Source organism: Stenella coeruleoalba (assembly GCF_951394435.1).
Source record: "Stenella coeruleoalba genome assembly, chromosome: 1".
Taxonomy (NCBI): domain Eukaryota; kingdom Metazoa; phylum Chordata; class Mammalia; order Artiodactyla; family Delphinidae; genus Stenella; species Stenella coeruleoalba.
Genome location: NC_137169.1, coordinates 120245745 through 120271843, shown reverse-complemented (window position 1 = coordinate 120271843; position 26099 = coordinate 120245745). Strand labels below are relative to the sequence as shown.

Sequence of the window (26099 nt, the reverse complement as noted above, 5' to 3'; positions counted from 1 at the left end):
CACAATGAGAAGCCTGCACACCACAAGAAAGAGTAGCCCCCATTTGCCGCAACTAGAGAAAGCCTGTGCAGCAGTGAAGACCCAACGCAGACAAAAAAAAAAAAAAAAAAAAACACAGAAAGAGAAACGAGGAAAAAAAATGATTACATGGAGACTAAACAACACGCTCCAAAAAAACCCAATGGGTCAACAATGAAATCAAAGAAGAAATTTAAAAAATACCTTGAGACAACTGACAATGAAAACACAACTAAACAAAATCTATGGGATGCAGCAAAAGCAGTCCTAAGAGGGAAGTTCATAGCAATACAGGCCTTAATCAAAAAACAGAAAAATCTCAAACAACCTAACCTACCACCTAAAAGAATTAGAAAAGGAACAAACAAAACCTAAAGTCAGCAGAATGAAGGAAATAATAAAGATCAAAGAGTAAATAAATAAAATAGAGAGTAAAAAGCAATAGAAAAAAATCAAATCAAGAGCATGTTGCTTTTTTTTTTTGGCTGAGTTGGGTCTTCATTGCTGCACACAGACTTTCTCTAGTTGTGGTGAGCAGGGGCTACTCTTCGTTGCGGTGCACAGGTTTCTCATTGCAGTGGTACCTCTTGTTGTGGAGCATGGGCTCAGTAGTTGCAGCATGTGGGCTCTAGGGTGCACAGGCTTCAGTAGTTGTGGTGTGGGGGCTGTAGAGTGCAGGCTCAGTAGTTGTGGCACATGGGCTTAGTTGCTCCGCGGCATGTGGGATCTTCCCGGACCAGGGATTGAACCCATGTCCCCTGCATTGGCAGGCAGATTCTTAACCACTGCATCACCAGGGAAGTCCCAAGAGCATGTTTTTTGAAAAAATAAAATTGATAAACCTCTGGGCAGGCTCACCAAGATGAAAAGAAAGAAGATCCAAATAAAATAAATGAAAGAAGAGAAATAACAACTGATACCACAGAAATATTAAAAACCATAAGAGAATACTATGAACAATTATATGTCAACAAATTGAACAACCTAGAAGAAATAGACAAGTTTCTAGAAACATACAGCCCACCAAAACTGAATCAAGAAGGAGTAGATAATTTGCACAGACCAATCACTAATCTGCAATTTAAAAAACTCCCTGCAAAGAAAAGTCCAGGACCAGATGGCTTCACTGGAAAATTCTACCAAACATACAAAGAAGAACTTATACCAATCCTTCTCAAACTCTTCCAAAAGACTGCAGAGGAGGGAACACTCCCAAAGTCATTCTATGAAGCCATCATCACCCTGATACCAAAACCAAGGACACTAACAAAAAAGAAAACTACAGGCCAATATCTCTGATGAATATAGATGCAAAAATTCTCAACAAAAATATTAGAAAACCAAATCCTACAAAACATTAAAATGATCATACACCATGATCCCAGGGTCACAAGGATGGCTCAACATATGCAAATCAAAACAAAACAAAACTGCTTAGTTTACTTGGAAAAAGTATGCAGCTTATAGCTATCTAATCAAAAGTCAGAAGTCTTTTCTATTGGCATAGAGAAATCAGGTGAACTATTAATTTATAGTCCAGTTACAAGCATAATTTATCCTTCAGTGTTGGTCACATGAAAATATTAACATCATAGTAATACTTCTTTGTTTATTCAAAGTATATGTAATCTAATATGTACATATATTTCCCATTACCTGTTGGAGCTCATGCAATATAATCTATTGTAAAGTTTTCTTTGGTTCAACTTTTCCTTTGTTTCAATGGGATAAGCCTTAAAACTTTTCCATAAAATAAATTACTTCTCCCGATACGATTTGATTTTAAAAAATACACAAGTCAATTGATGTGACACACCACATCAACAAAAGAAAAGACAAAAACCACATGATCATTTCAATAGACACAGAAAAAGCAATTGATAAAATTCAACATCCATTCATGATAAAAACTCTTACCAAAGTGGGTATAGAGGGAACATATCTCAACACAATTAACAGTGAACATAATACTCAGTGGTGAAAAGCTGAAAGCCTTCCTGCTAAAATCTGGAACAAGAAAAGGATGCCCACTTCTGTTCAACATAGTACTGGAAATCCTTGCCACAGCAATCAGAAAAGAAAATGATATAAAAGGTATCCAAATTGGAAGGGAAGAGGTAAAATTGTCATTACATGCAGATAACATGATACTATATTTAGAAAATCCTAAAGATGCCACATAAAAACTACTAGAACTGATAAAACGAATTCAGCAAGGTAGCAGGATACAAGATTAACATACAGAAATTGGTTGCATTTCTTTACGCTAACAGTGAAATATCAGAAAAGGAAAGTAAGAAAAAAGTCCCTTTTAAAATCACATTTAAAAAATACATAGGAATAAACCTGACCAAGGAGGTGAAAGATTTATATCTGAGAACTGTAAAACCTTGATAAAGGAAACTGAAGATGATTCAAAGAAATGGAAAGTTATCCCATGCTCTTGGATTGGAAGAATTTGTATTGTTAAAGTGGCTACACTACCCAAAGCAATCTACAGATTTAATGTGATCCCTATCAAATTACCCATGATATTTTTCACAGAACTAGAACAAATTATCCTAAAATTTATATGGAACCATGAAAGACCCAGATTGCCAAAGCAATCCTGAGGAAAAAGAACAAAGCTGGAGGCATGACCCTCTCAGACTTCAGACAATACTACAAAGCTACAGTAATCAGAACAGCATGGTATTGGCACAAAAACAAACATGGATCAGTGGAACAGAACAGAGAGACCAGAAATAAACCCACACACCCACAGTCAATTAGCCTTTGACAAAGGAGGCAAGAATATACAGTGGAGAAAAGACAGTCTCTTCAACAAATGGTGTTGGGAAAGTTGGAAAGCTGCATGTAAATCAATGAAGTTAGAACACTCCCTCACACCATACACAAAAATAAACTCAAAAGGGCTTAAAGACTTAAATATAAGACATTACACCATAAAACTCCTAGAAGAGAACATAGGCAAAACACTCTCTGATATAAATCATAGCAATGTTTTCTTAGGCCAGTCTGCCAAGGCAATAGAAATAAAAGCAAAATAAACAAATGGGACCTAATCAAACTTATCAGCTTTTGCACAGCAAAGGAAACCATAAAGTGACAAGACAACCTATAGACGGGGAGAAAATATTTGCAAACGATGCGACCCACAAGGGCTTAATTTCCAAAATATACAAACAGCTCATACAGCTCAATAACCAGAAAAACAAAACCCAATCAGAAAATGGGCAGAAGACATAAACAGACATTTCTCCAAAGAAGACATACAGATGGCTAACAGACACATAAAAAAAAGCTCAACATTGCTAATTAGCAATGGATTAGAAAAATGCAAATCAAAATTACAGTGAGGTATCACCTCACACTGGTCAGAATGGCCATCATCGAAAAGTCTACAAATAATAAATGCTGGAGAGGGTGTGAAGAAATGGGAACCCTCCTACACTGTTGGTGGGAATGTAAATTGGTGCAGCCACTATGGGGAACAGTATGGAGGCTCCTTAAACAACTAAAAATAGAGTTGCCATGTGATCCAGCAGTCCCACTCCTGAGCATATATTTGGAGAAAACCATACTTCGGAAAGATACATGCACCCCAATGTTCACAGAAGCACTATTTACAATAGCCAAGACGTGGAAGCAATCTAAATGTCCATTGACAGATGAGTGGATAAAGAAGATGTGGTGTGTGTGTGTGTATAATGGAATATTACTCAGGTATGAAAAAAATGAAATAATGCCATTTGCAGCAACATGGATGGATCTAGAGATTATCATACTAAGTGAAATAAGTCAGACAAAGACATATCAAATAATATCACTTATATGTGGAATCTAAAAAATGATACAAATGAACTTATTTATAAAACAAATACACTCACAGACATAGAAAACAAACTTACGGTTACCAAAGGGGAAAGGGGATGGGGGAGGGATAAGTTAGGAATTTGGGCTTAGCAGATACAAACTATATGTAAAATAGATAAGCAACAAGGACCTACTGTATAGCACAGGGAACTGTATTCAATACCTTGTAATAAATTATAATGGAAAAGAATCTGAAAAGAATATATATATATATATATATATATATATATGAAACTGAATTACTTTGCTGTATACCAGAAACTAACACAACATTGTAAATCAACTATACTTCAATTTTTAAAAAAGAACCTTATACAGTAAGTATTATCATTATCCTCAACCTACAGCTGAGCAGATGGAGGCTTAGGGAGGCTAATAAACTCAAGGGCATATACCTACCTGCGAGGGGGGGACACTTGAGGTTCAGTATGGAGCAACGGTAGACTGGTATGGTTCTCTAATTTCCACCTGTAACAGAACTCAGAATGTGTTTTTCCATAGAAATAAACTGACTCTTTGGAATGTACCCTGTGGAACAGCAGTGAGTGGAAGCAGTACTTATGCCCCTTTTTTTTTTCTCCACGAGACCAGGGAATTTAATAGAAACTAGCTTGCCAGTCAGGGTTATTCTCTATGGCATTGATACAAACTGGATTCTGCCCAGCCCTTGCGTGCCCTGGAAGTGTGTTGGTGGAGGAAACAGGGAAATGAAAAGGCAGAGCTCTGGGTTCCCCACTTCAACCATGGCACCCTTTCATGTGTTGGGTTCCTTATAAAACTTCCTTTGGGCCCATTCTATAATAGCAAAATGACAAAGATGGATGATATTACTTTGAAAAGCATACCCTGTTAAGACTTCCAACAAAGGTGAAAACCCAACTTTGTCTCCATGTCTCCCCTGCCCTGCTTCACTGATGCCTCCTATACTCTGATGAGAAAAGAAACCTTAACAAGTTCTCCAGTCTCTTTAGGTGCATTTCTTATCAAACAAAAACCAAAAAGGCAAAAATCAAAATAAAATCAACCCAAACCACAACCCTAGCTTATTACAAATTTTTAATTATATTATCTTTTTAAGTCAGGAACAACAAAACCATACTATTCATCACCACCATCATTTCATAAAGGGACATTTTAATGTAAAAAAGAATACAAGTTAAAGCTTTATGAAAACAGTCCTCATTTTTCTTATTTTGCTCTCCACTGGTGAAAATTTCTCATGAACCAACACTGATCTAGTCCAGCTTTTTCATCCAATGCCCTGAGAACTCCAGGCAGTCACCTGGCCAAAGCTGAGCATCTTCAATTGCTGACCAGGGCATTCTATCCTTAAATGTTTTAGCTCCTCAAAGTGGTAGTGGGGTACAATGGAAAAAGCATGGATTTGAGAGTCAGGCCTGGGTTCAAATCCTATCTAATCCTCAAAGGCTACTGAACACTTGAAATGTGGTTAGAGCAACTAAAGAGCTGATATTTTTGTTTGTTTTATTTATATAGTATAGCATAAATTTAAATGTAAATAGTCCTATGTGGCTAGTGGCTGTATTGGAAAGCACAGATCTAGACACTATTACGGTCAAGTAGTTTAGGGCCACATTCATTTCTGGAACAGCCATCTCATTCTGCCAACTCGCATTGTCCTCCAAGTCAGCTAAAACCTTTTAAGTCTTCCATATTTTGTTGCTAAGGGTGTCCTTCCCCATTTGTACCTATGCAATCAGATCTTTGCATCCAAATGCAGGAAATTAGATTCATCTCTATTAAGTTTCATAACCTTAAATTTAGTCTATCATTTCAGTTTTTAAGCATTAGAAGCAATCTTCAATCGAGATTTTTTAAAAATCCTATTGTTATCCTATGTATTAGCAGTAAAAGACTGCTAGCAGTAAAAGACTTTCTTCGAGCCCCAGTTTTTCACTGCTGTGGCCTGACTATGAACATATTTCCACAATTAGACCTTTTTCTAGCTCACACATTAAGTAAACATCCTCTGGCAGGGTGAGAAGGGGTGCTTAATACCTGTGGCCCCTCTCTCATCTACTAGGAACAGGCTACTTATATTTTAGATAAAGACTCAAAAAAAAATAAGTGATAGAGTCAGGGTTAGGTATGAGGCTGACGCCAGGTAAGTTTTTATTTAGGGGAAAAAAAAAGTCACTGAAAATAAAAGTCACTCAAAATGAATGAGAGTTTCAAAACACCCTATAACTCTTTAATGGCAGCTTTTGCACCCACTGCTCAAGCCAGTTCTAACCCAACCAAGATGCTGGAAAGCAGAGCACACAGAGGTGCCCATCAGGCCAATGAGGGCGATGAAGCTCAGGGCTCCCCGTTTCCGCTTTCTAGGTTCTAAAAAAGAGGAAAGAGCAGAAGTTACTGGGGGTGTTCCACAGTGACAATGCTGTCAACATCCACCAGCCATTCTGTCAAGGCACCTGGAGCTGTACGTTAGACCATCTAGTCTTAGGAGGTCAACCAGCTCTTCAGCCTAAGCTGTCAGTATGGCAGATACTGTACGCAAAGTCGTGTGCCACAACAGTATTGAACTTTAAAACACATTATGGGATAATAATTAGAGCACCTTTGCTCCAGGATCTTTTGGAGTTTTCCCTCTCCCAAGAGGTAAGGACAGCCAGAAGAATCTCTTCCCCCTTCTCTCAGGCACACCATTTATAGCACTGATTAGGAGCAGGGCATCTGGGCTCAGACTGCCTGGGTTTGAATCCTGACTTTCCAGTTTACACTTAGTAGCTCTGTGATCTAGAGTCTTAATCTTTCTCAGCCTCAGTTTCCTCATCTATAAAATAATATTATCTATGTCATAGAATTGTTGTAAGGCTAAACAGCATATGCAAAGTTCTTAGAACAGCAATTGACACACTGAAAATGCAAAATGCGCTTTGTTACTATTCAAAGGTTAATAAAAAGAAAGAAGATAACAGATCTTTCACCTAAATATCAAGTTACTTTCCCTTTTCTTAAAGCCCTGCTAAACAGGATAATATAGTAGTATAAGATTCTAAATTTGTTTCCTTGACAGATGTCAATATGTCCTTACCTCCTGTGTAATAGCCATAAGCATAAAGAACTCGTCCAACAATCCAGGCCAAGCCCAAGCCAGAAACTACACGCTAAAATAAAAGGGCTCCGTTAGTTATTTGCATGAAAGAAACAGGCAGAATTTTATTAACATCTAGGATTGATTACACAATGTTTTAACAAAAAGTTAACAGTTTCATGGATATAGTAAAATACTCCCTACCAAAGTCAGGGTAGAATGAAGTTGTTTCAGTCAGGAAAATCAAAGCGCTGTGATCCTTCTATGAACTGCTCAGAGACCTGGGAGGTGATTGCTGGCCTTCTCCTAGGTAGGTGGGATGGGAGGAACCTCCCGGCCTGCCCCAGGGGACTCAGTGTGCTAGAGCGCAGGGGAAGGAGAGGCAGGCCTGGGGGTCACAGAGTAAGCCAGGAGAGGAAACCCACTGAAAGGCAGGACTAGGGGAGGAGCCCTGCGGACAGGAGATGGACTGCGCACTCCACAGCTGTGTGCTGCTTCGTCTCAGCCAGGTCCCCCCTGGGAGGGCTCTGAGGGGCTGTGCTGCGGCCCACGCATAGGCATGGGGCTCCACTAGAAACAGTCAGGGGAGTGTGTCATGTTGTGAATCCCAGAACATGTGGTGTTGGAGGGGAAAGTCTCCCCATTCCCAACACCCTTGAGAAGAGAGAGTGAAAACTCATGCGAGATGGGAAATCCTTCCATTTGGACACCCTGCTGGGGTGACGAACCCATTTGGTCTAAAGGAGACAGGGGAGAGGAAGAGAGAGGGTGTGTGAGGACGTGAGTCACTGTGCGTCACTGTCCCCAACTGTCTTTTCAGTTTAGCAGTGGCATCAGTGGGGGTGAGGTTCCTACTTTATGATTTTTATTTGTTTTTTTTGATGATTTAATGGAAGTTAAGTATCAGTAGGAGAATGAAACAACTATAAATAAACCCCCAGGCACACAAGTCACTATCTAGAAGCTCTGTAGTTTCTGCCTGGTCTCTCTTTAAAGTCGCGTAATTACCGTCAACCCGGGAACAATATCAGGTGCTTGTCTTCAGAGTAGTCTTAGAGTATTTCCAAGAACTAAGCACAAGGAATGGGATCTAGGGGAGTGGGACAGCAATGGGGCTGGGGTGGACATCAGGTGACACCTAGAGAGACCAGCTAGTCTGTTTAGACCAGCTAGCCTAGTTACTTGCTAGGATTGGGGCTCTCTAGAGGCACAGGAAAGAAATATCTTCTCTAAGAGAGTAGCAGACTTTTCTTTGAAACAAATACAAGACTTTGAGGTCATGAACTATAGATGTGCCATTCTGGCAGCTGACAAAAAAAGCACAAGGCCATTCAGGTACAGACCAGAGGCTTCTGAAAGTCTCAGAACCAGAAATGTGGGGTGCCAGCACTCCGGTCTGAACTCAGTGGAGGGGAAACCTGGGCCCTGGAAAGGAAACACTTTCTGTGTAAGGCAAGACCCCAATGGCAACTAATCAGGCTCAGATAAACTTGCTTTATTTAGATAAGGTGTAGTGCAGACCAAACCTAAGGCTCACAAGGGCCTTAGCGGCCCACAAGGCCCCGAGGCCCACCCTCACCTCCAGCCCTCGCCTCCTGCTCACCACTGAAGCCGCCCTACTCACTGTGCACCACACAGACCGGCCAGGCTCCTGCCCCAGGGCCTCGCCCTTGCTCGTCTCCTGCCTGGAGGTGCCTGGAGACATCTGCAGCACCTGCTCCCTCACCTACTGCTTAAGTGTCACCTTCGCAACAAGGCGCTCCTCCTGACTGTCCCACTCAGCACTGTCCCCCCCAGTCCCCAGGCACTCCCTTTCCACCACCCCTGCTTTTGCTTCCTCTGTGGGGCGCATCACCTTCTAACATGCTACACGATGTCCTTGAATTGCTTTTTGTCTGTGACCCCCAACTAAGAGTCAGCTCCACGAAACCAGGAGTCTTTGCCTGTTTTGTTCACTGCAGTAACTTCCGGTGTCCAGGAAATGTTCGTTGCATGAATAATGTGGCAAAGGAAAACTCAATGGACATGAACCTCCTAGGATCAGAGAGACCTGGGTTCAAATTCTGATTCATCTACTCTGTAGCTATTTGATCTTGAGAAAGTTACATAGTATCCAAGAGGTTTCTCCTTATCTGTAAAAAAACGGGAAAAATGCTACCTACTTTAAGGAACTTTGTAAGAAGTAACTGAAATTCTTTAAATACATGGTGCCTAGACATTGAAGATGTTCATTAAATTTTCATTTCCTCTTCCCTCCTGAATGGCTCAGTGAATTAAATCTATTCAATCTAATTAGATGAACCCCCTCCCCGGAAAAACTTACTGGGTGGTAAACACCTCCGACAGCTAGAAAAAATAAGAAGGGAGGGTACACTTCCAACCTGGAATAGATAAAAAAAAAGTTTTTTTTTTCCTTTTAAGTGCTCTATATAAGTATATCTACGTAAAACTAAGAACCCTGTACATTCTTACTTGCTAAGTTAGAAACTTGAGAATAAAAATAAACATTGACCAGAGGCGGAAGGCCTGACCACTAAGATCCACCTTCTTTTGCTCTGCTTGGGATTAGATTAGAGGTAACTCAGAACACAGTGAGTCAAAGACCTCAAATCTAACAAACTGATGAGGCGAATTAGAGTAGATTTCCTTGCAGAGCTCAAAGCCTCTCACCCCCTAGGCTGAGAGATTCAGTATCAGTTTAGAGTGAACTTGCTGCAAATACCGCAGAAGAGTAATGCAGCATTAAATTCATATTTGAAAAGGGCATTGGGGGAGGGATGCAGTGGGAGTTTGGGTTTAGCAGGTGCAAGCTATTATATATAGAATGGATAAACAACAAGGTCCTACTGTATAGCACAGGGAACTATATTCAATATGCTGTAATAAACTATAATGGAAAAGAATATCAAAAAAGAATATATATAACTGAATCATTTGGCTGTACAGCAGAAATTAACAACATTGTAAATCAATTTTACTTCAATTAAAAATAAAAGAAATGGAAGAAAAAAAGAAAAGGTTATCTAGAATCCCACCATCCTAACAACTCTTAATTTTGCTTAATATTTAATCTGTTCACTTATACATTTGTAATGATACTTTTAATGAGTATTCATGATCATCATCGTTGCTATTACTCAGCAAACAGAGTACCAAGGGTTGAGGTGTTGTACAGAAAACACCCGCTCTGCAGATGTCTTGGGGGCCGGGCAGGGCCAGCACTCACGTGTTCTGGTGGGCCCGCTGAATGCAGTTGAAGAGGTGTCCGTTTTCAGGGTCAGTGCTATACATTGTAGGATACTGTTAAAACAAAGTGTGTGTGATCAAATGGTCAAGTGTAGCATTCAGTGTTGAGAGTTAAAATCCACCTTAAAGATAATGTATCCCAAAGCATCTTCTGCCATAACCTTGGTAAGATGATCATTCAGTTTCTGCTTACATGCATGTGGTGACAGAGGCCTCATTCTCAGAGGCAGATTCAATCTGTGTCTATTAATATCCAGTGACGAGAATATATGTCTGTGCCATTCAAGGGATAGAGGCAGCTTGTGCCGAATTCAGGGTTTTTGTTGACGTTATGCCATCACGGGTGGCTTTGGGATGTATTACAAGGATGCCATTGGGAAATAGCTCCTTCCCAAGAGTCAGCAAATACCACATCCTTTTAAGGTTCCCCTTAATGGGGGAACAGAAACTGAGTGTGTGAGAGTTTTAATGTGTCCATCAAAATAATAAACTAGACATGAAAACTTTAAAAGGAGCTCTAATTAGAAATTGCTCAAAAGAAGTAGACATTTAAAATTGCTCACCAGGGACAGCTTCAGTAATTATCCCTTCTAGATCAGCTAGAGCTAAAGGAAGCATTCAACAGACCTCCTCCCTATGTCTGATGTCCAGACACAGGCTAACTCAGCACCATGTGCTTCGTTTCTACTTGGGAAACAGGAAAATCACCAGAAGACATCATTTTAAAGTGGCACACCAGGAAACAACTGCTATTTAACCCCCTCCAACCCCCGTTTTTTTTTTTTGGCCTCGCTGTGCAGCTTGTGGGATCTTAGTTCCCTAAACAGGGATCGAACCTGGGCCCTTGGCAGTGAAAACGCAGAGTCCTAACCACTGGACAGCCTGGGAATTTCCTATTTAACCCCCTTTAGAAAGTAACTGTCTTCCTAGCAAAGAGCTCCAGCCAAAAGCACACCTGGTCTTTTTACAGAAGAGACAAAAGTAAAACAAGATGGAAATGACTCTCCAGAAGGGCCCCATATTTCTCGGCTTCCTCCCGCCAGGGGCAGAATTTCTAATAGGAACAGGCCGGAAACTGCCACCGCTGACCACTAGCACCTCACCTTTCCCTCCACAACTGAAAACAAGTTCTTGCCGCGACGAACCCACAGAGGCACCGCTGTGTTCCCACTCACCTCCACTTTGTACTTCTTGCGGGCCTTGGAAACGTTGATGGCTAGATGAGTTACCATTAGGAAGCTGGCAGCACCAGTTAGAATCACGAAACCATATTCCTTAGAGAGGACGGCCATCCTGACTCTGTGGGAGAAAGAACACATTAGGCCGCCACCTGGCACTGTGGGCTCCAAGCTGCAGGAGGCCTCAAGAGTGGGATGTTTTGTTACCAGCAAACATATCCCTACAGATCAAAAAGAGGCGTGAGCGATCTGGTGGTTCTAAGAGGTAGAGATATTACTGTATACCGATATTACTGTATACCACCCAACAGAATTAAAAAATGATTCAAGTCTGCAATATACACACAGAAAAGTTCACGATCACATTGTATATTCTCTTTTGCGCCTGAGTTCTTTTGATCAACATCGCATGTATGAGATTTATCTAAACCACTGCAGTAGTCATTGCTATTGGATGGTCTGGCCACTAAAAACCACAATTTAAAAAAATATTTAGCAAGGCAAAATGCTAAAAGATATGCTAAGTTACACAGAGAGAGACAGAGAGACAGAGAGAGAGAGAGAGAGAGAAAAAGAGAGAGGGAAAGAGAAAGAAACAGGATATAGTCAGTAAGTACACAGTGATTCCAAGTTTTTCGCTTGTATGTCTGTTGGCATCGGGGACACTCAGGGCAGGAACCCTAGGGCCTCCCTTGGATCCTGAGACACGTGCTGGTACAGCAGCAGAAATGTCACACTGGTAGGGAAGGGATCAGTTATAGTTCTTTGAAAGCCAGAGCAAGGCTCTGGGCAGCTCTTGGAGAACCCAGATTCTTCATCAAATTAATGCTTCAAAACTAACCCCATGATGTGTTCTAGTGTCTGCAATGCAGCTTATTTTGAAATGCATCAAAAAATGATGATGCAAGCTAATACAGCAAAATATTAATGCTAGAACCTGGGTGGTAGCTATATGGATGTTCACTATACAATTCTTCCAACTTTTCTGCATGTTTGAAAAATTTCATATGAAATGTTTGGAGAAAAAGCTCATATCAGCATTTTTCAGTGTTCAGCAACTTCAGCTCTTTTAGCTCTTGTCCTGCTCCAGGAGGAAAGAAGAAAGAAGGAAAGAAACAGACTGGAGATCAAGGAGAGGAAAACCTGCTGGGTGGGAAGAAGCCCTAATAAATTCAGAGTAAGTTAGTGCTGCCCTCCAGTCTCTCTGAGCACTGATCACCAGATGTCTGAAGGGTCAGAGCACGGCAGGACACAGAGAAATAGCTACAATGCTTCCAGAGATCCTTAGCTGCTGTCCCATCACGTGTATGGCTGCCACAGGCCAACAGCTCCTGTGTGTTTAAAATTTCCATCCCTGGGAATTCCCTGGTGGTCCAGTAGTTAGGACTCCGCGATCCCACTGCAGGGGACACAGGTTCGATCCCTGGTCAGGGAACTAAGATCCCGCATGCCACATGGCGTGGCCAAAGAAAAAAAAATTCCACCCCTAAAACTGTTTGGCTGCAATCTCTCCTGAAAGCCTGGGAAGGTTACCCTGCTCCAAAATGTTTTAGCCATCCTCACAAACAACCCAACAAGATGCTAATATCCCTATTTTCCAAAGAGCACCCAGAGGTTAAGTAATATTCCCAAGGTCTAAAAGAGAAAGTATCCGATTTGGGATTCAAATTTAGGTTCCAATTCAGTTCCAATGTCCCCTTTCAATCCCACTTGATGATTTAGAGCTGAACTGACATTGGGATCACAGAATCTTTCTCAGTGTGGAATTTGGGGCCAGCAAACAGGTCAGTTCTTTAAAAGTAAGCTTCCCTTAGGTCTGCAAAATAACATTTGGAACCAAAATCCTAAAACCTGCCCATCCCCAACCATGTTTCACAATAATTCCCGTTAGTTTCCCCTGCCATATTCTTTCTTTACCTGGAGCTGCTTGTGGAGGGGCACCCAGCATTCCCTCCTCCGGGACAGGGGACACACACACTGGAAAGGGCCATCCCCAGGACTCAGCATGGGAATCACCTCCAGGTCAGCCTCTCCTGGGCCATCTTGTGTGGCTGTGGAGAGCAAGGAGTCTTTGGCTGCCTTCCAAGCTTCCCTGCCCTCATTCTCTTTTAGAATTGGTCCTTTCCAGAGTTTAGAAAATCAACTTGGGGAGGAAGCTTTGGTAGTAGTTATTAAAACAAAAATATGGGGTGAATACTGAACACCTCTTTGAAAATAAATAAATATGACTACCTGATATCCCTGGAGTTCAACCCATCTGGGCCAAACAGGCAACTGAAAATGGAGCTGTCTCTAACTTTGTCAAAAGCCGCCTGTTTAAGAACGATACAATTAAGCATATCTGGTTTAGGTCAAAGTGTGCAAGTTGAAAGTCTGTTCAGACCTCACCTTTAGACAGGCGACTAGGCTCTCACACAGCCTGGGGTCACCTTGTGTTGGTGCAGACTTTTCAGCTCATTTTTCATCTCCCCCCAAATCCCATAAGCTCCATTTTACAGAAAAGGAAATGGAGGCTCAGGTAGAGAGATGAGGGCAGAGCTAAGACCAGAGCAGGTTTTAGAATTCTTCCCCAAATACTCCAGCTAGCCCAGGCAAAACATTAGGTGGCTCGGTCACTGGCCTCTGTTTTTCTGGCCCGTAAGGATTTGGGTAGGAGAAGCTAGGTGGCAGGACAGAGAAGTATCTTTGGAGTAGATGTTTCTGTTGCAGGCAATGAACACTCAGAAAGGCAACCGCTTAAAAACCTGCAATTAGAAATTAATGTTTACTACTGACCTCCTCTTCCAAAGTATAAATGCAACCCGGGAGGTTACACTCTTAGGCAGTCACACCCTAGTAAAGTGACTCTCTTGACACTTTGCTATGGTGATAGGTACTGAGGGGAAAAGAATCTAGGTGAGGGCAAGCAGAGCCAGGAACAAGACCTTTGAAGGACAGAGGATTTACAGTAAGGGAGACCCAGAGTCCGATGCTAAAATGGGTAGTGTGCAAAGGACAGTGTAATTGGTCAGGAAACAGTGAGCGTACTAGGGGCGGGAGGAGAGAGGCGGCCCTCCCTAAGGCTCTCCCTGCAGGAGCCCTGGACACACCTGCATAGGTGCTGGAGCCAAGCCTGTTCAGCGCCCCCCACACACACCTCCTTGCACTTTCACCACGTGAGGAGCCCTGCTTCACAGGCCATTGTAGCCAGCACTTCCCAGCTGGTGTGATCAGGGCTAGAACAGAGAGAGCAGCCAATTGCATCAGATACTAAGCTCCCGTGAGGGAGGGACCGTGTGTGTCTGGCATCCCCCGTGCCAAGCACAGAGTGTGTGCTTATAGAAAGCTGTGGAATAAATGAAGCAAGCTGTAAGTCCAGGTTGCTTTCAGAATGCCTCCTCTGCTCTGCACAGTGCCTGGCATAAAGTGTGTGCCTAACCCATGTCAGTTTCCTTTTTCCCTCTCAAAGCCTCTACTGAAACACTGGAAGCAACTGGATGTATGAATTCCTGGAGAAAGAGGAGATCAGAACACAGAGAAAAGCTCTGTCGCTACAGCTGCTGAAAACATAAATCCAGTAGGGACTGCAAAACGCTTAAGTCTTGTCCTTTAAGGAAAGAATCAGTTTAATTCACTTAGGGTTCAAAAAAAACTTTGTCATTTGCTGAATTCTTATTTTCTGAGGGCAAAGAGATGCACGCTCCCGCCCCGTCGTGGGTGTGGGTGCGTACACCGGCGAAAGGGGAGGCACCTCGGCTCACAGCAGCCACGTTCCAGGCAGCTCCAGCCACGCCCGAGGTTGGGCCGATCCGCAGCTAGCCGATAGCTCCCAGAGCACAGGCTTGAGAAGCTGATACGTGCAACACAACCTCTTTCTGACATGAGCACACATTCGGACTGCACACTATAGTTTGTTGATTACATACCTGCTCTGTGTCACTGGCAACCCCTATATCCACCCAACAAGATAAGGTTCTTGGGGGTGGGAACTCTGCCCTAGAGTTTGCCTTCTACATGGTGATAGACACACAGCAGTCCAGTGGTCCTTTTGGAGCTGAACTTTCATGACTGGTATAGATTACTTTGTAACTCACTTGGTTGTATAAGAGCACTTGTTAATTATCACGCAGTTTCCGAGGTTAGTTGCACACCAGCTGTAAAGATTAAAATTTATGATTTGTACAAATAAAAATTTATTTAGTTACTTGGTAGTATTACACGCTGCTGGGAGAAGTGTAAAACAGAACCACCTGGAGGACAGCCTGGTGGCAGGCAATATACTTTACATTGTTCATAACCTTTTGCTCATTAATTCTACTGGGAATCTATCCTGGGGTAATAATCAGGAAGGCAAACAGATTTGGTTCAAAGACATTCACTTCAGCACTATTTATAACAGCAAAAACAGAAATGGTATAGATGTCCAAACAAAGAGGACTAATTAAATAAATAATATATCTGTAAAACAGAATAGTATATAACCATTAAAAATGGTGAAACATTAAAGATGGTGAAACAGACTTAATATACAGCATGTTAAATTAAAAAAAAGAAAACAGAGTATATCTAGTTTTCTCAATAATAGAAAAAAATTAAAGAAGAAAATATCAAAATCATAAGCATAGCTATTTCCAGATGGCTGAATTATAGATTTTCCTTTGTACCTTTCTATAATGTGCAAAATGAGCAAATATATACCAAAAAAGTTATGTAAAAAAATGGCCTGACAATAATTAGTCATTGAGGAGACAGGAGGAATAGACAGTATGTTACAAAGGAACCAAAGAATCGGACCTGATTTTTAGCTTGAATCCTGTCACTTATCCACTATGTGCACTATAGAGACAGCCTTGCAGGTAAGTTTTGGAATCACATTGTCTGGGTTTAGAACCTGGATCTCATATTCCTAGCTGTGTGTCCTCGGGAAAATTACTCAACGTCTTTCAAGCATCCTTGGTTTCCTCACTTGTTAATTGGAGATAATCACGGCACCTACCCCACACCATATAGTTGTTGTAAAGATTAAATGGGGACACTGTCTCTAAACACCCATCAGGATGCCTGTCACATAGTAAGTACTCAATAAATGTTATATATCAGGTTATACTATGTGTGCTAATGTTCTGTTAACTGTCTCTGCCCTGATTCAGTGATAAAAGCGGATGTTTTGAATACATGATGATGAGATACATTTAAGAATTTATAATTTAGAATTATCATTTTAAAATAGCAAACAAAGCTTAGAACTACATATATTCCCCTCCTTTTTGAACTCTTAATAGCCAGCCATGTTATAATCTATTATCTGAAGGGCAGGAGTATTCAGAAGGAAGCAGTCTTCTAGTACAGACTATGGAAATCAGCAAACTGCAGTCATGCAGACCCTCCCTGTAGCCAGACATGCTTATCCCCGCATGGGGCTGAGCACACATTCATTTACTTGTTCAAGTTTATTGAGTGCCTACTATGTGCTACTCAGTGGGCCCATGCTGGGGATGAGGTGAACAAGCCAGACTTTGGTCCCTGCCCTCAGGAAGCTCATGTTTTACTGGGGGAAGCAGGCAAATAAGTAAACAAATACCCAATTCCAGATTTTTCCTTCATACCAACGATCAGAAACTGTGTACAAATCCCCCCAACCCCCCAAGAAAATGAAACTAAAAGGGTTGGGGAGAGGCAGAGATAGGACAGAAGTGTTTCTGTTCTGTCTTCACTTATTAGTAACTACAGAGGTGTATGTTCCTAGTTAACTGTTTCCTGGCAGGCTTGAGTCAAAATAGTTCAGTTGAGAGAACATTAAGTCGAAGGTTTAAAAGGAATTAGTTTTTCTTTTTATTTAGGAAATTCGTGTCACTTATTTAACGATAGAGATCCTTTTGGGAATGTTTTGTTTGTTTGTTTATTTTGCGGTACGCGGGCCTCTCCCTGCTGTGGCCTCTCCCGTTGCGGAGCACAAGCTCCGGATGCGCAGGCTCAGCGGCCATGGCTCACAGGCCCAGCCGCTCCGCGGCATGTGGGATCTTCCCAGACCGGGGCACAAACCCGTGTCCCCTGCATCGGCAGGCGGACTCTCAACCACTGTGCCACCAGGGAAGCCCCCCAGTGGATTTTTAAAAAGCTACAAGGCACCATTGTAAAGTCTTACTTTAGAGTGATCAAGCTTGGACTTCAAATGAGGCAGTGTTGGTCTCACCCCTAGGAGGTATGCTCTATTCCAGTGCCTGAGTTAGCCACATGGAGTTTCATTATGATATTTGGCTAAGGTACTCTCCTATAGGAATGTGACTGACAGATTCACCTGGAAGCATAACTACTCCAGCGCTTATACTTCGCTCAACTTTTCCTCCAATTCCTGCTTCTGCCACCACTTGCCTTATCTCACTGGGGCAGGGGTTCCTTCAGTTACAAAAGGGTGACTCAGAGAACTTCCTGAACTACATTCAACGGAATACTCCTGGGGTAAAGCTCTCCTTCACTTATTTACTCCACTCCATCTTAGCTGCCAATAGAAATTCCCCAGGACACAATCAACACTGCACAAATGGAGCAAAAGGTAGGCTTTATCAGTTGGGCACGGGCCTCAAATAATTTATGACTTCTGAGCCATGAAGTTACAACTTATCTTCTCCTAAATGAAAATCTATCAAATGTCTTAAGGGAGAGAGGATTTCAACTTTCAGCTCTCTCTTTGCCCTCAAACAAATAAAAACCAGTGTGGACAATGGTAACCCTTACTTCCATTTGCAAGATTGCTCCCCTCCAACTGTACTGCAATTTCTCAGCAGTCTTTTTTTTTTTTTTTTTTAAATGCATCAGGAATGGGACAATGCTAAAGCACTTATAGACTGACTTGGAGCCATTCCCCAATGTTTCATTAAAATACGTATTTGGCTGCTGTATTATTAATCCAATCTTCCTTATATATGGTCCTTCATTTTATTTTATTTTAAAAATTTAGCTATTTTATTTATTTATTTTTAACTGTGTTTGGTCTTCATTGCTGCGTGAGGCTTTCTCTAGCTGCGGCGAGCGGGTGCTACTCTCCCTTGCAGTGCGCAGGCTTCTCATTGCGGTGGCGTCTCCTGTTGCAGAGCACGGGCTCTAGGTGTGCAGGCTTCAGTAGTTGTGCCACGTGGGCTCAGTAGTTGTAGCTCGCAGGCTCTAGAGCGCAGGCTCAGTAGTTGTGGCGCACAGGCTTAGTGGCTCCAGGGCATGTGGGATCTTCCCAGACAGGGCTCGAACCCATGTCCCCTGCATTGGCAGGCGGATTCTTCACCACTTTGCCACCAGGGAAGCCCCGGTCCTTTCTTTTACATGGCATTTTCATGAGAATAATACAAGGATGGTAACTTACAGGGCTTCATCTGATCACATCAAATGGACCACCATGAGTCCCCAACACTGGGAGGTTCCAAAAACTCTGAGGTTGTGCTAGGGGTCTACTCAGCCTGTACTCTTTTAATGAGGTAGCTGTCCAGCCTCGTTTCTGCCTCCAAATGTATCTACAAAGGAATAGTCCTCAAAATTATTTCTAGGCAAGGCAGCTGAGCCCATATAAAGCTAAATGGAAGAGATATGGGAACATTATATGTATAACTGATTCACTTTGTTATAAAGCAGAAACTAACACACTATTGTAAAGCAATTATACTCTAATAAAGATGTAAAAAAAAAGCTAAATGGAGAAACTTGAGATCCTAGAGGCAAGCAGCACAAAAGTAATTCCCTGTTTCCATGATGGGAGAGAAAAAAAGGAGAGTCACAGAATTTCTTTGGGTCCATCCTACATTTTCAGAACGCCAGTCTGGTCACTTCTACAGTACACAGATGATAAAATCTGTTTGAGTGTCAAAGTCTCAAATGGCAGTGAGATTTTAAAAAGAGTACACGGGGGCTACCCTGGTGGCGCAGTGGTTAAGAATCCACCTGCCAATGCAGGGGACATGGGTTCGAGCCCTGGTCCAGGAAGATCCCACATGCCGCAGGGCAACTAAGCTTGTGCGCCACAACTACTGAGCCTGCGTTCTAGAGCCTGTGAGCCACAACTACTGAGCCTGCGCTCTAGAGCCTGTGAGCCACAACTACTGAGCCTGCGCTCTAGAGCCTGTGAGCCACAACTACTGAGCCTGCGCTCTAGAGCCTGTGAGCCACAACTACTGAGCCTGCGCTCTAGAGCCTGTGAGCCACAACTACTGAGCCTGCGCTCTAGAGCCCACGAGCCACAACTACCGAGGCCCGCGCACCTGGAGCCCGTGCCCCGCAACAAGAGAAGCCACCGCAACGAGAAGACCACGCACCACAACGAAGAGTAGCCCCTGCTCGCCGCAACTAGAGAAAGCCTGCGCGCAGCAAGGAAGACCCAATGCAGTCAAAAACAAATAAATAAAATAAATAAATTTATTTAAAATAATTAAAAAAAGAGTACATGGACAGTTGAGAGAAGGAATAATAACCATGTGAAGAAAAATAACTATTCCCCACAATTGTTTTGCATATTCAGTAAATATCACTCCAAGGGCTAAAAATGAAAAGTTAGTTGAATAGGCAGGCCATTATTTGTCCAGCCTTGAATATTAACTCAAGTGAGGCAAACAGCAGAGGCAGGTAATAAAGTGGATCTTTCCCGGTTTCTCATATTCTTTAATTCCTCATCAGTGTTGCTGGCAGAACACTTGGAAAGTGGAAGCACACTACAAGTTAGGGGGATGGAAGATCTGTCTTCTTAAGAGATAAATGTCCTATAAATTCAAATATATTCAATTTTATAGTTAAGTGGCCACAGCTTGGAATATAAAATATTCAAGTTCCACATGTCATTTTAATTCCAACACTCTCGTGAACTGTCAGTGCTGAGGACAACTACATTACTGCACTGGCTGAGAGCGGGAGGAGGGAGGGAAGGACCAGCTTGATGCTCAAGTCCAAGTGAACGTTTCCTGGTTACGTGGGATGAGCCTGCACTGACACAAATAAACTTTGTTAAGGCCAAATAAGCAAATAACCTGCTCTTTTCTTCTCTGGAGTCTGACTTCTGTGCGAAAAGGCACTAGACACATATGCTTAACTGAGTCTCCCCTGGGAAAAACTGGTAATTCAGCTCTTCAGGAATCTAAGAATAGTAGATTGTAAGACAGAACAAATCCTAGGTTCCCCTGTTTGTAGGATGACAAACTTTCCCAAACAGACTCTTGACCCAAAAGGCCGTATGGGTGAGAGTTCCTTGATGTGCTGACCTAAAAGCCCTGAGCCACGCTGGACCATCTGGAGCCCAGCCTCCAGGGAGCTGTGATCCCAGGGACAGGCTGCAGGACATTTCCTATAGTCTGAAGGCACCAATCTCAGAGGACAGGGAAGAGAATGGGGAGAAGTTATGGGATGCAGAAGAAAATAAAAATCTTGTAACAATTCATTCAAGGGAGCTGATCTGACAAAGTCAATGCAGGACAAAGTGTTTCACCTAAATGGAATGCTCACTTTAAGTCCACATCTACCACCTTCCTCAGTAGTGCCTTAGAATGATTCCTTTCCTGATGTATCCCCTACTGAATGCTGGGTACCACGTGCAGTGCAGGGCTACAATAGTGAACAAGACTGAGAAAGAAGGTCCTGACCTTCCAGAATACAGAGTCAAATGGAGGGAGACAACTTAGGAGGATCATGAAACAGGAAGGTAACAGATTGAGCTAAGGGCTCTGAAGGATGTAACAGTGATGTGAGAGTGAGCACACAGGTAGAGAAAACAGCAAGTACACAGGCACGGAGACAGGAAAGGGGTTTACTTGTATAAGGATGAAAAGGAGACCAGTGTTGGCTGAAGGGTAGTGATATAACCTAGAGGAAGAGTGGTAGGAGAAATCAATGATTATTAATAACACATTATTAGCACATATATTACTTAATATGTGTCAAACACTAAGTAGTTCATCAATATTAACTCATTTAAGCCCTCACAGCATCCCTATGATATATTATTACTCCATTTTACAGATGAAGAAACTGAACATCAGAGAGGTTTAGTAATCTGCCCAGGGACACGCAGCTATAACAGAGAAAGCCTGGATTCACACACAGCCAGGCAGTCTAGCTCCACAGTTATGCCCTCAACCCTTGGCTGTATTGTCTCTCAATGAGGTTGGGGAGCAAGTTTGACCACACTTGACCTCTTTTGAAACTTTTCTACCTCTCCGGACCCTCTCCTGAGCATAAAATATATTAACAAGAACAGAAAGCTAATAATTTACTCCAAGTCTGTGACTGATTAAAGCCTGAGAGCTTTCTAATTGGAAGAAGAAAAAAACTTGGAAAAGGTCCAAAAAGGAACTTTTTTTTTTTTTTTCCTTTTTAATGAGTGTCAGCACTGCAGTATGACAGGAGGAGAGATTACAGGGGAAAAAAATCCTCCAAACTTTCGGGCATTCGGGTTTGCAAAGGGCAAAGCAACACAAAAATTGGCACTTCATTTTTACATCACGATTTCCATACAACCTGTCCCTTAACTGGCATTATATAGGAACTGAGGGGCAGAGTGAAACTAAGCCCTGACTTCCCAAAGAGGAAAAGAAAAATCTCTAATGAGTCACATGGACACCATTTGGATTTTCCATCACAAGAAATGTGAGTGGACTGTATGCAGTGACTTCTTAGCAGCTGCTGAACAAGTCCCCACCAGGCTACCAGCCATTCTGAATGAAGGAACTGCATAGGCTGCAGGCTCCTGCCTGAAACAGGGGTCTAACTCTTCAGGCCTGTCTGTACTTAGAATGAAGTTGTGTCACAATCATTCACATTTCTTAGGCTGGAGAAATAAAATAACACTATTAAATTAAAAAGAGTGAACTAAGTCACCAAAGTATTAGAACACATGTTCCAGTTAATAAATGGGTCGACTCTAGAAGGAACTCATAGAGTAACATGGGACGGATGATTCTAAACGCTGAACTCCTTAAAGGTATTTGCAAATGTATTTGGAAGGTAGTACAACTTCCCCATAGGAAGATAGGCACATAGACAGTGTAAGAGAGAGCGAGGGAAACGCAAAAATTCTATTTTACATAGCAGTAAACTACCTGGTAACTGCTGAATTCTTCTTTTTCAGAAGGATGGTATACTCATAAGTAGTATTAATGAAACCAGTTGTAAAAACCGTAGCAGTATATTCTTTTAAACACATATTGCTTTAAAAAACGCTAAATGGTTCATGGTCAATTGTGGTTGGCAAGGGTGATCTGAATACAGATTCAGAATATTTAAATAGAAATATAGGGAAGAATATATTTAAATATTGCTAGCTGTGCAGTAGGCACTAAATTACTCTTTGACACATTGATTTGTCATTCACTTCATTCCAGATTTCTCCACATAGGTTCAGTGTCTTTGCTATCCTCCAGGTTAAGAGGCTCCCCTTCATGGACTGTGTCTCTGCAGAACTCTAAACTGGCAGGATTAAGTCTAAATAAGGGGGAAGGCTGCCCTTCTCCAGTTTTGTTCCTTAATCTAAGGAGTCCCCTGCAGTGCCGTTTCTATGGCTGGGCACAGTACCTCTACACAGTACCTCTGTTTTATATGTAGTAACATCATTTGCGGGGGGATTCACTTGACAAAGTTTTCTATTTCTGTAACACTGTCAGGAGGGAAGCTTTACAGAACGTCTTCCCCAGCTGAAAGTATTTGTTTGGGTTTTAGATGTAAACTTATTTAACTCTGTTAAATTTAACTCCCGTGAGAATAAACGTTCTTGATCCCCTGACTCAGATACTATGCTCTCAACACTGAATTCGTTGACCTAAACATAGTCTGTAATTTTGACCAATAACCTTGGGTGCTTCCCAGAAACTGTAGGCTCCCAGCGATCTACAGATCTCCCAAGAGATGCCCTTGCTTCCACCGACAGAGGAATCGAAGATCTGCGGCAATTCCACATGACCACGCCCAGGTCTACAGCACCTGCAAAGAGCCATATATCTGCAGAGCAGTAACTGTCCTTCCCTCCAGATCTCCCTTTCTCCAGTTAGCGGATTAAAGCCGCAAGCCCGTAGTTCTTTTCCTACCCACCCTCCTGTCTCTGCTTTCCTTTTACCTCCCTTTCCACACTCACTTGTCCCCTAAGCTACAATGTAGCGGTAAACTCGTGACTCCCAAGGAAAGTGACAGCAGAAGCCAGAACTTCGGAGAATGACTTACCAACCAGCCTCCAGCCCCTTCCACCGCCCCGCAGCTGCCCCACCGCTGTGGCCCTAGCGCTCCCTGCAGCAACACCAGATGAGGGAAATTCTCTGAAATCAACCTCAACGAAGATTCCGCCTCCTCTCCTGCTCTAAGGCAGCCGTAGGAAATGACCCACTCGTAGGTTCCAATTCAAACATACGACAAACGTTTCTATGAAACCGGAGGAAAACAAACACAATTCCCTGGGAGGCCCTCCCGGAATGTCCCTAGCAACACATGCACATCCGCAGCTGGCGCAGCGCTCGCAGGCCACTTTAAAAACCTGTGTTACCGATCAGGCCTGCACTACCAGCTGTCCCTGCAGTGCCCTGCCCGCCCCTCCTGTGCACCAGAGATGCAGTTGGCAAGGTCAGGTGGGCTCTGGGAGGCAGAAAGAAGGAGCCCGGCGTCCGCACAGCCCAGGGAGAGGAGGAGAGAAAAGGAAGTAACTGAGGAAGGGTTGACCTTGAGAATTTCCCTGAGTTTCAGATAGCGTGGCCGGCCCAGCTTAGACGCTCCAAACCCACTACATCATGGGGAGGATGGAGGGCAAAGGGGATGGGAAGGTAGAAAGAAACCTACAGACAAGAAGGGAGAGAGAGAGCGAGTCCCTATTCAGCTTGGGATGGCCGAGATATGGGCGGTGCCCAGCGCAGGAGCTGAAATGCCTCCGAGGCCCACGCTCCTCGCTGCCCGCAGGTGCGGGGACTCACCCGGATCACCTTCGCTCGGCTGGTGCAGAACGCAGTGCGCAGCGGAACTGTAGGTGCGGCACCCTTGGCCTCCTGAAGAGTGGGGCGTGGCCCGGAGTAGTCCCCGCCCTCTCCCGGGGCAGCGCGAGGCCACGCCCTGGAGGCGGGGCTCTGGGTGTCAGAGCTGAGTATTGCTTCTGGGCCGCTGGTCTTGAGGCAGAGACTGCATTTTCTTCCTCCTCACCGTGGTCCACAGATTTACCTCTCTTACTCCCAAATGCATTTATCTGTTCCTTTCTGCAAAGGCCCTCGTGGCCGCCTTCCTAAACTGTCCCAGCCAGTTCATACTTCTCGGGCTGAGTTTGCAGCACGGTAGCACGGTAATAATTTATCCCCAGCAGAGCCACCGTAGCTTGCTTCTAGGGGCTCTGGGGTGAGGGCGGGGACACGGGTTTGCAGGGCGCGTGCGGACAAGGGGCAGGGCACCAGAGCCGGGCTGCAAGGCTGGGATGGGTGCGTTCTGGCTGCGTCTAGGGTGTGCGGGGCGCTCAGTGTCTCAGGTTGCTACAGTCGCCAAGTGAAGGGATTTAGGGATGTTAGAGCCTATTTCCCTAACTAATGTTGTTAGTTTTGCGAAGATCCGGAGGCGAGCCCTGCCCGTGTGGTGGCCGCACCCATCCTCGCCCACGCCGCCCGCTCACCGGGGTCCAGCTCTTCGGGAACTAGACCGCACCGCTTCGGGGATCCACAGATCTTCGATAGCGAATACAGGCCTCAGTTAGGCCCTCTAGTCCAAGTCCGATGAGGTCTTGAGTGAGGCCTGCAATTAGGGTCGAGCCGGAGGGAGTAGAGCTTGCATCTAAGTGCCGTTAACTCAGCCTTGGAACCGCCGACGGCAGAAGGCACCAAACTTTACAGTTTTCACGTGCCTTAAGTGCGCCCGTCACCCCTTTCCTCTGGATACCCCACATCCTACTAGGGATTGCCACATCTGGGCCACCCCTAGTGTCTCTTATGTGGGAGTACTTCCCCTCTCTACGAGAGCCTGTGCTTCCAGGTTGAGGTGTAGAAAGGCTGGAATCTGTATTTTACAAGGCTGTAGGCTGGGTGTTGGTTCCTTTTTGTTGATTTGTCATATCCACACATCCGGAAGTATTTTGAGGTCTCTTAAAATCTTTATGGTTGTTGTTTAAACAACTTCCAACCATTCTCACGCTTTTAACTTTTTCAGTACAAGAAGGCCTTACATGGTAGGGTTTCTGGCATGTTGATTGTAAAGGACTTGTTTTCACTGAACACTGCAAGTAGAAAAAGTAGGAAAGCATTTTTACATTATTGAGGGACATTTTTTTCCCCCTTGCGTCTATAGACTGACGGTGTTCTCTGTTGTACTCTTTGTCTACCTCCCCCCACCCCTCCCCACGCAAACCTCATTTCATATGTTGAAACCTAATCCCCTCTGCCCTGGTATTCATGGCTTGGGCCTTTGCCAGGTATTAGTTCGTGAGGGTAGAGCCCTCATCAATGGGATTAGTGTCCCTATAAAAGAGACCCCAGAGAGCTCCCTTGGCCCTTCTGTTGTGTGAGGACACAGGCAAGACAGCCATTTATGAACCACGAAGTAGGCTTTCATCAGACACTGAATCTGCCAGCACCTTGATCTTTGCCTTCCCAGGCTCCAGAATTTGGAGAAATAAATGTTTGCTGTTTAAGTAACCCATCCTATGGCATTTTTGTTATAGCAACAAGTCAGAAGACACTTACTGACTGTTCTATATAAGAAGACATGGCCTGAGGTGGTAGAAGGAATGATTGAAGAGTCAAGAGCATAATTCTGGCCCCTCCTTT

At 43.4% G+C, this 26099-nt stretch overlaps 1 protein-coding gene across 1 annotated transcript; it reads right to left on the bottom strand.

Annotated features, from left to right (window-relative positions):
- Nucleotides 1-4293: 4293 nt before the first annotated feature.
- Nucleotides 4294-24795, bottom strand: MGST3 (microsomal glutathione S-transferase 3). Its single transcript, XM_079925418.1, has 6 exons — nucleotides 24273-24795; nucleotides 11374-11497; nucleotides 10179-10252; nucleotides 9276-9333; nucleotides 6953-7025; nucleotides 4294-6243 (listed from the first exon to the last, which is right to left on the bottom strand). Exons 2-6 carry the CDS (start codon nucleotides 11488-11490, stop codon nucleotides 6107-6109), a joined length of 459 nt encoding a protein of 152 aa, XP_079781544.1. The 5' UTR covers nucleotides 11491-11497; nucleotides 24273-24795; the 3' UTR covers nucleotides 4294-6106.
- Between the last annotated feature and the right edge of the window lie 1304 nt (nucleotides 24796-26099).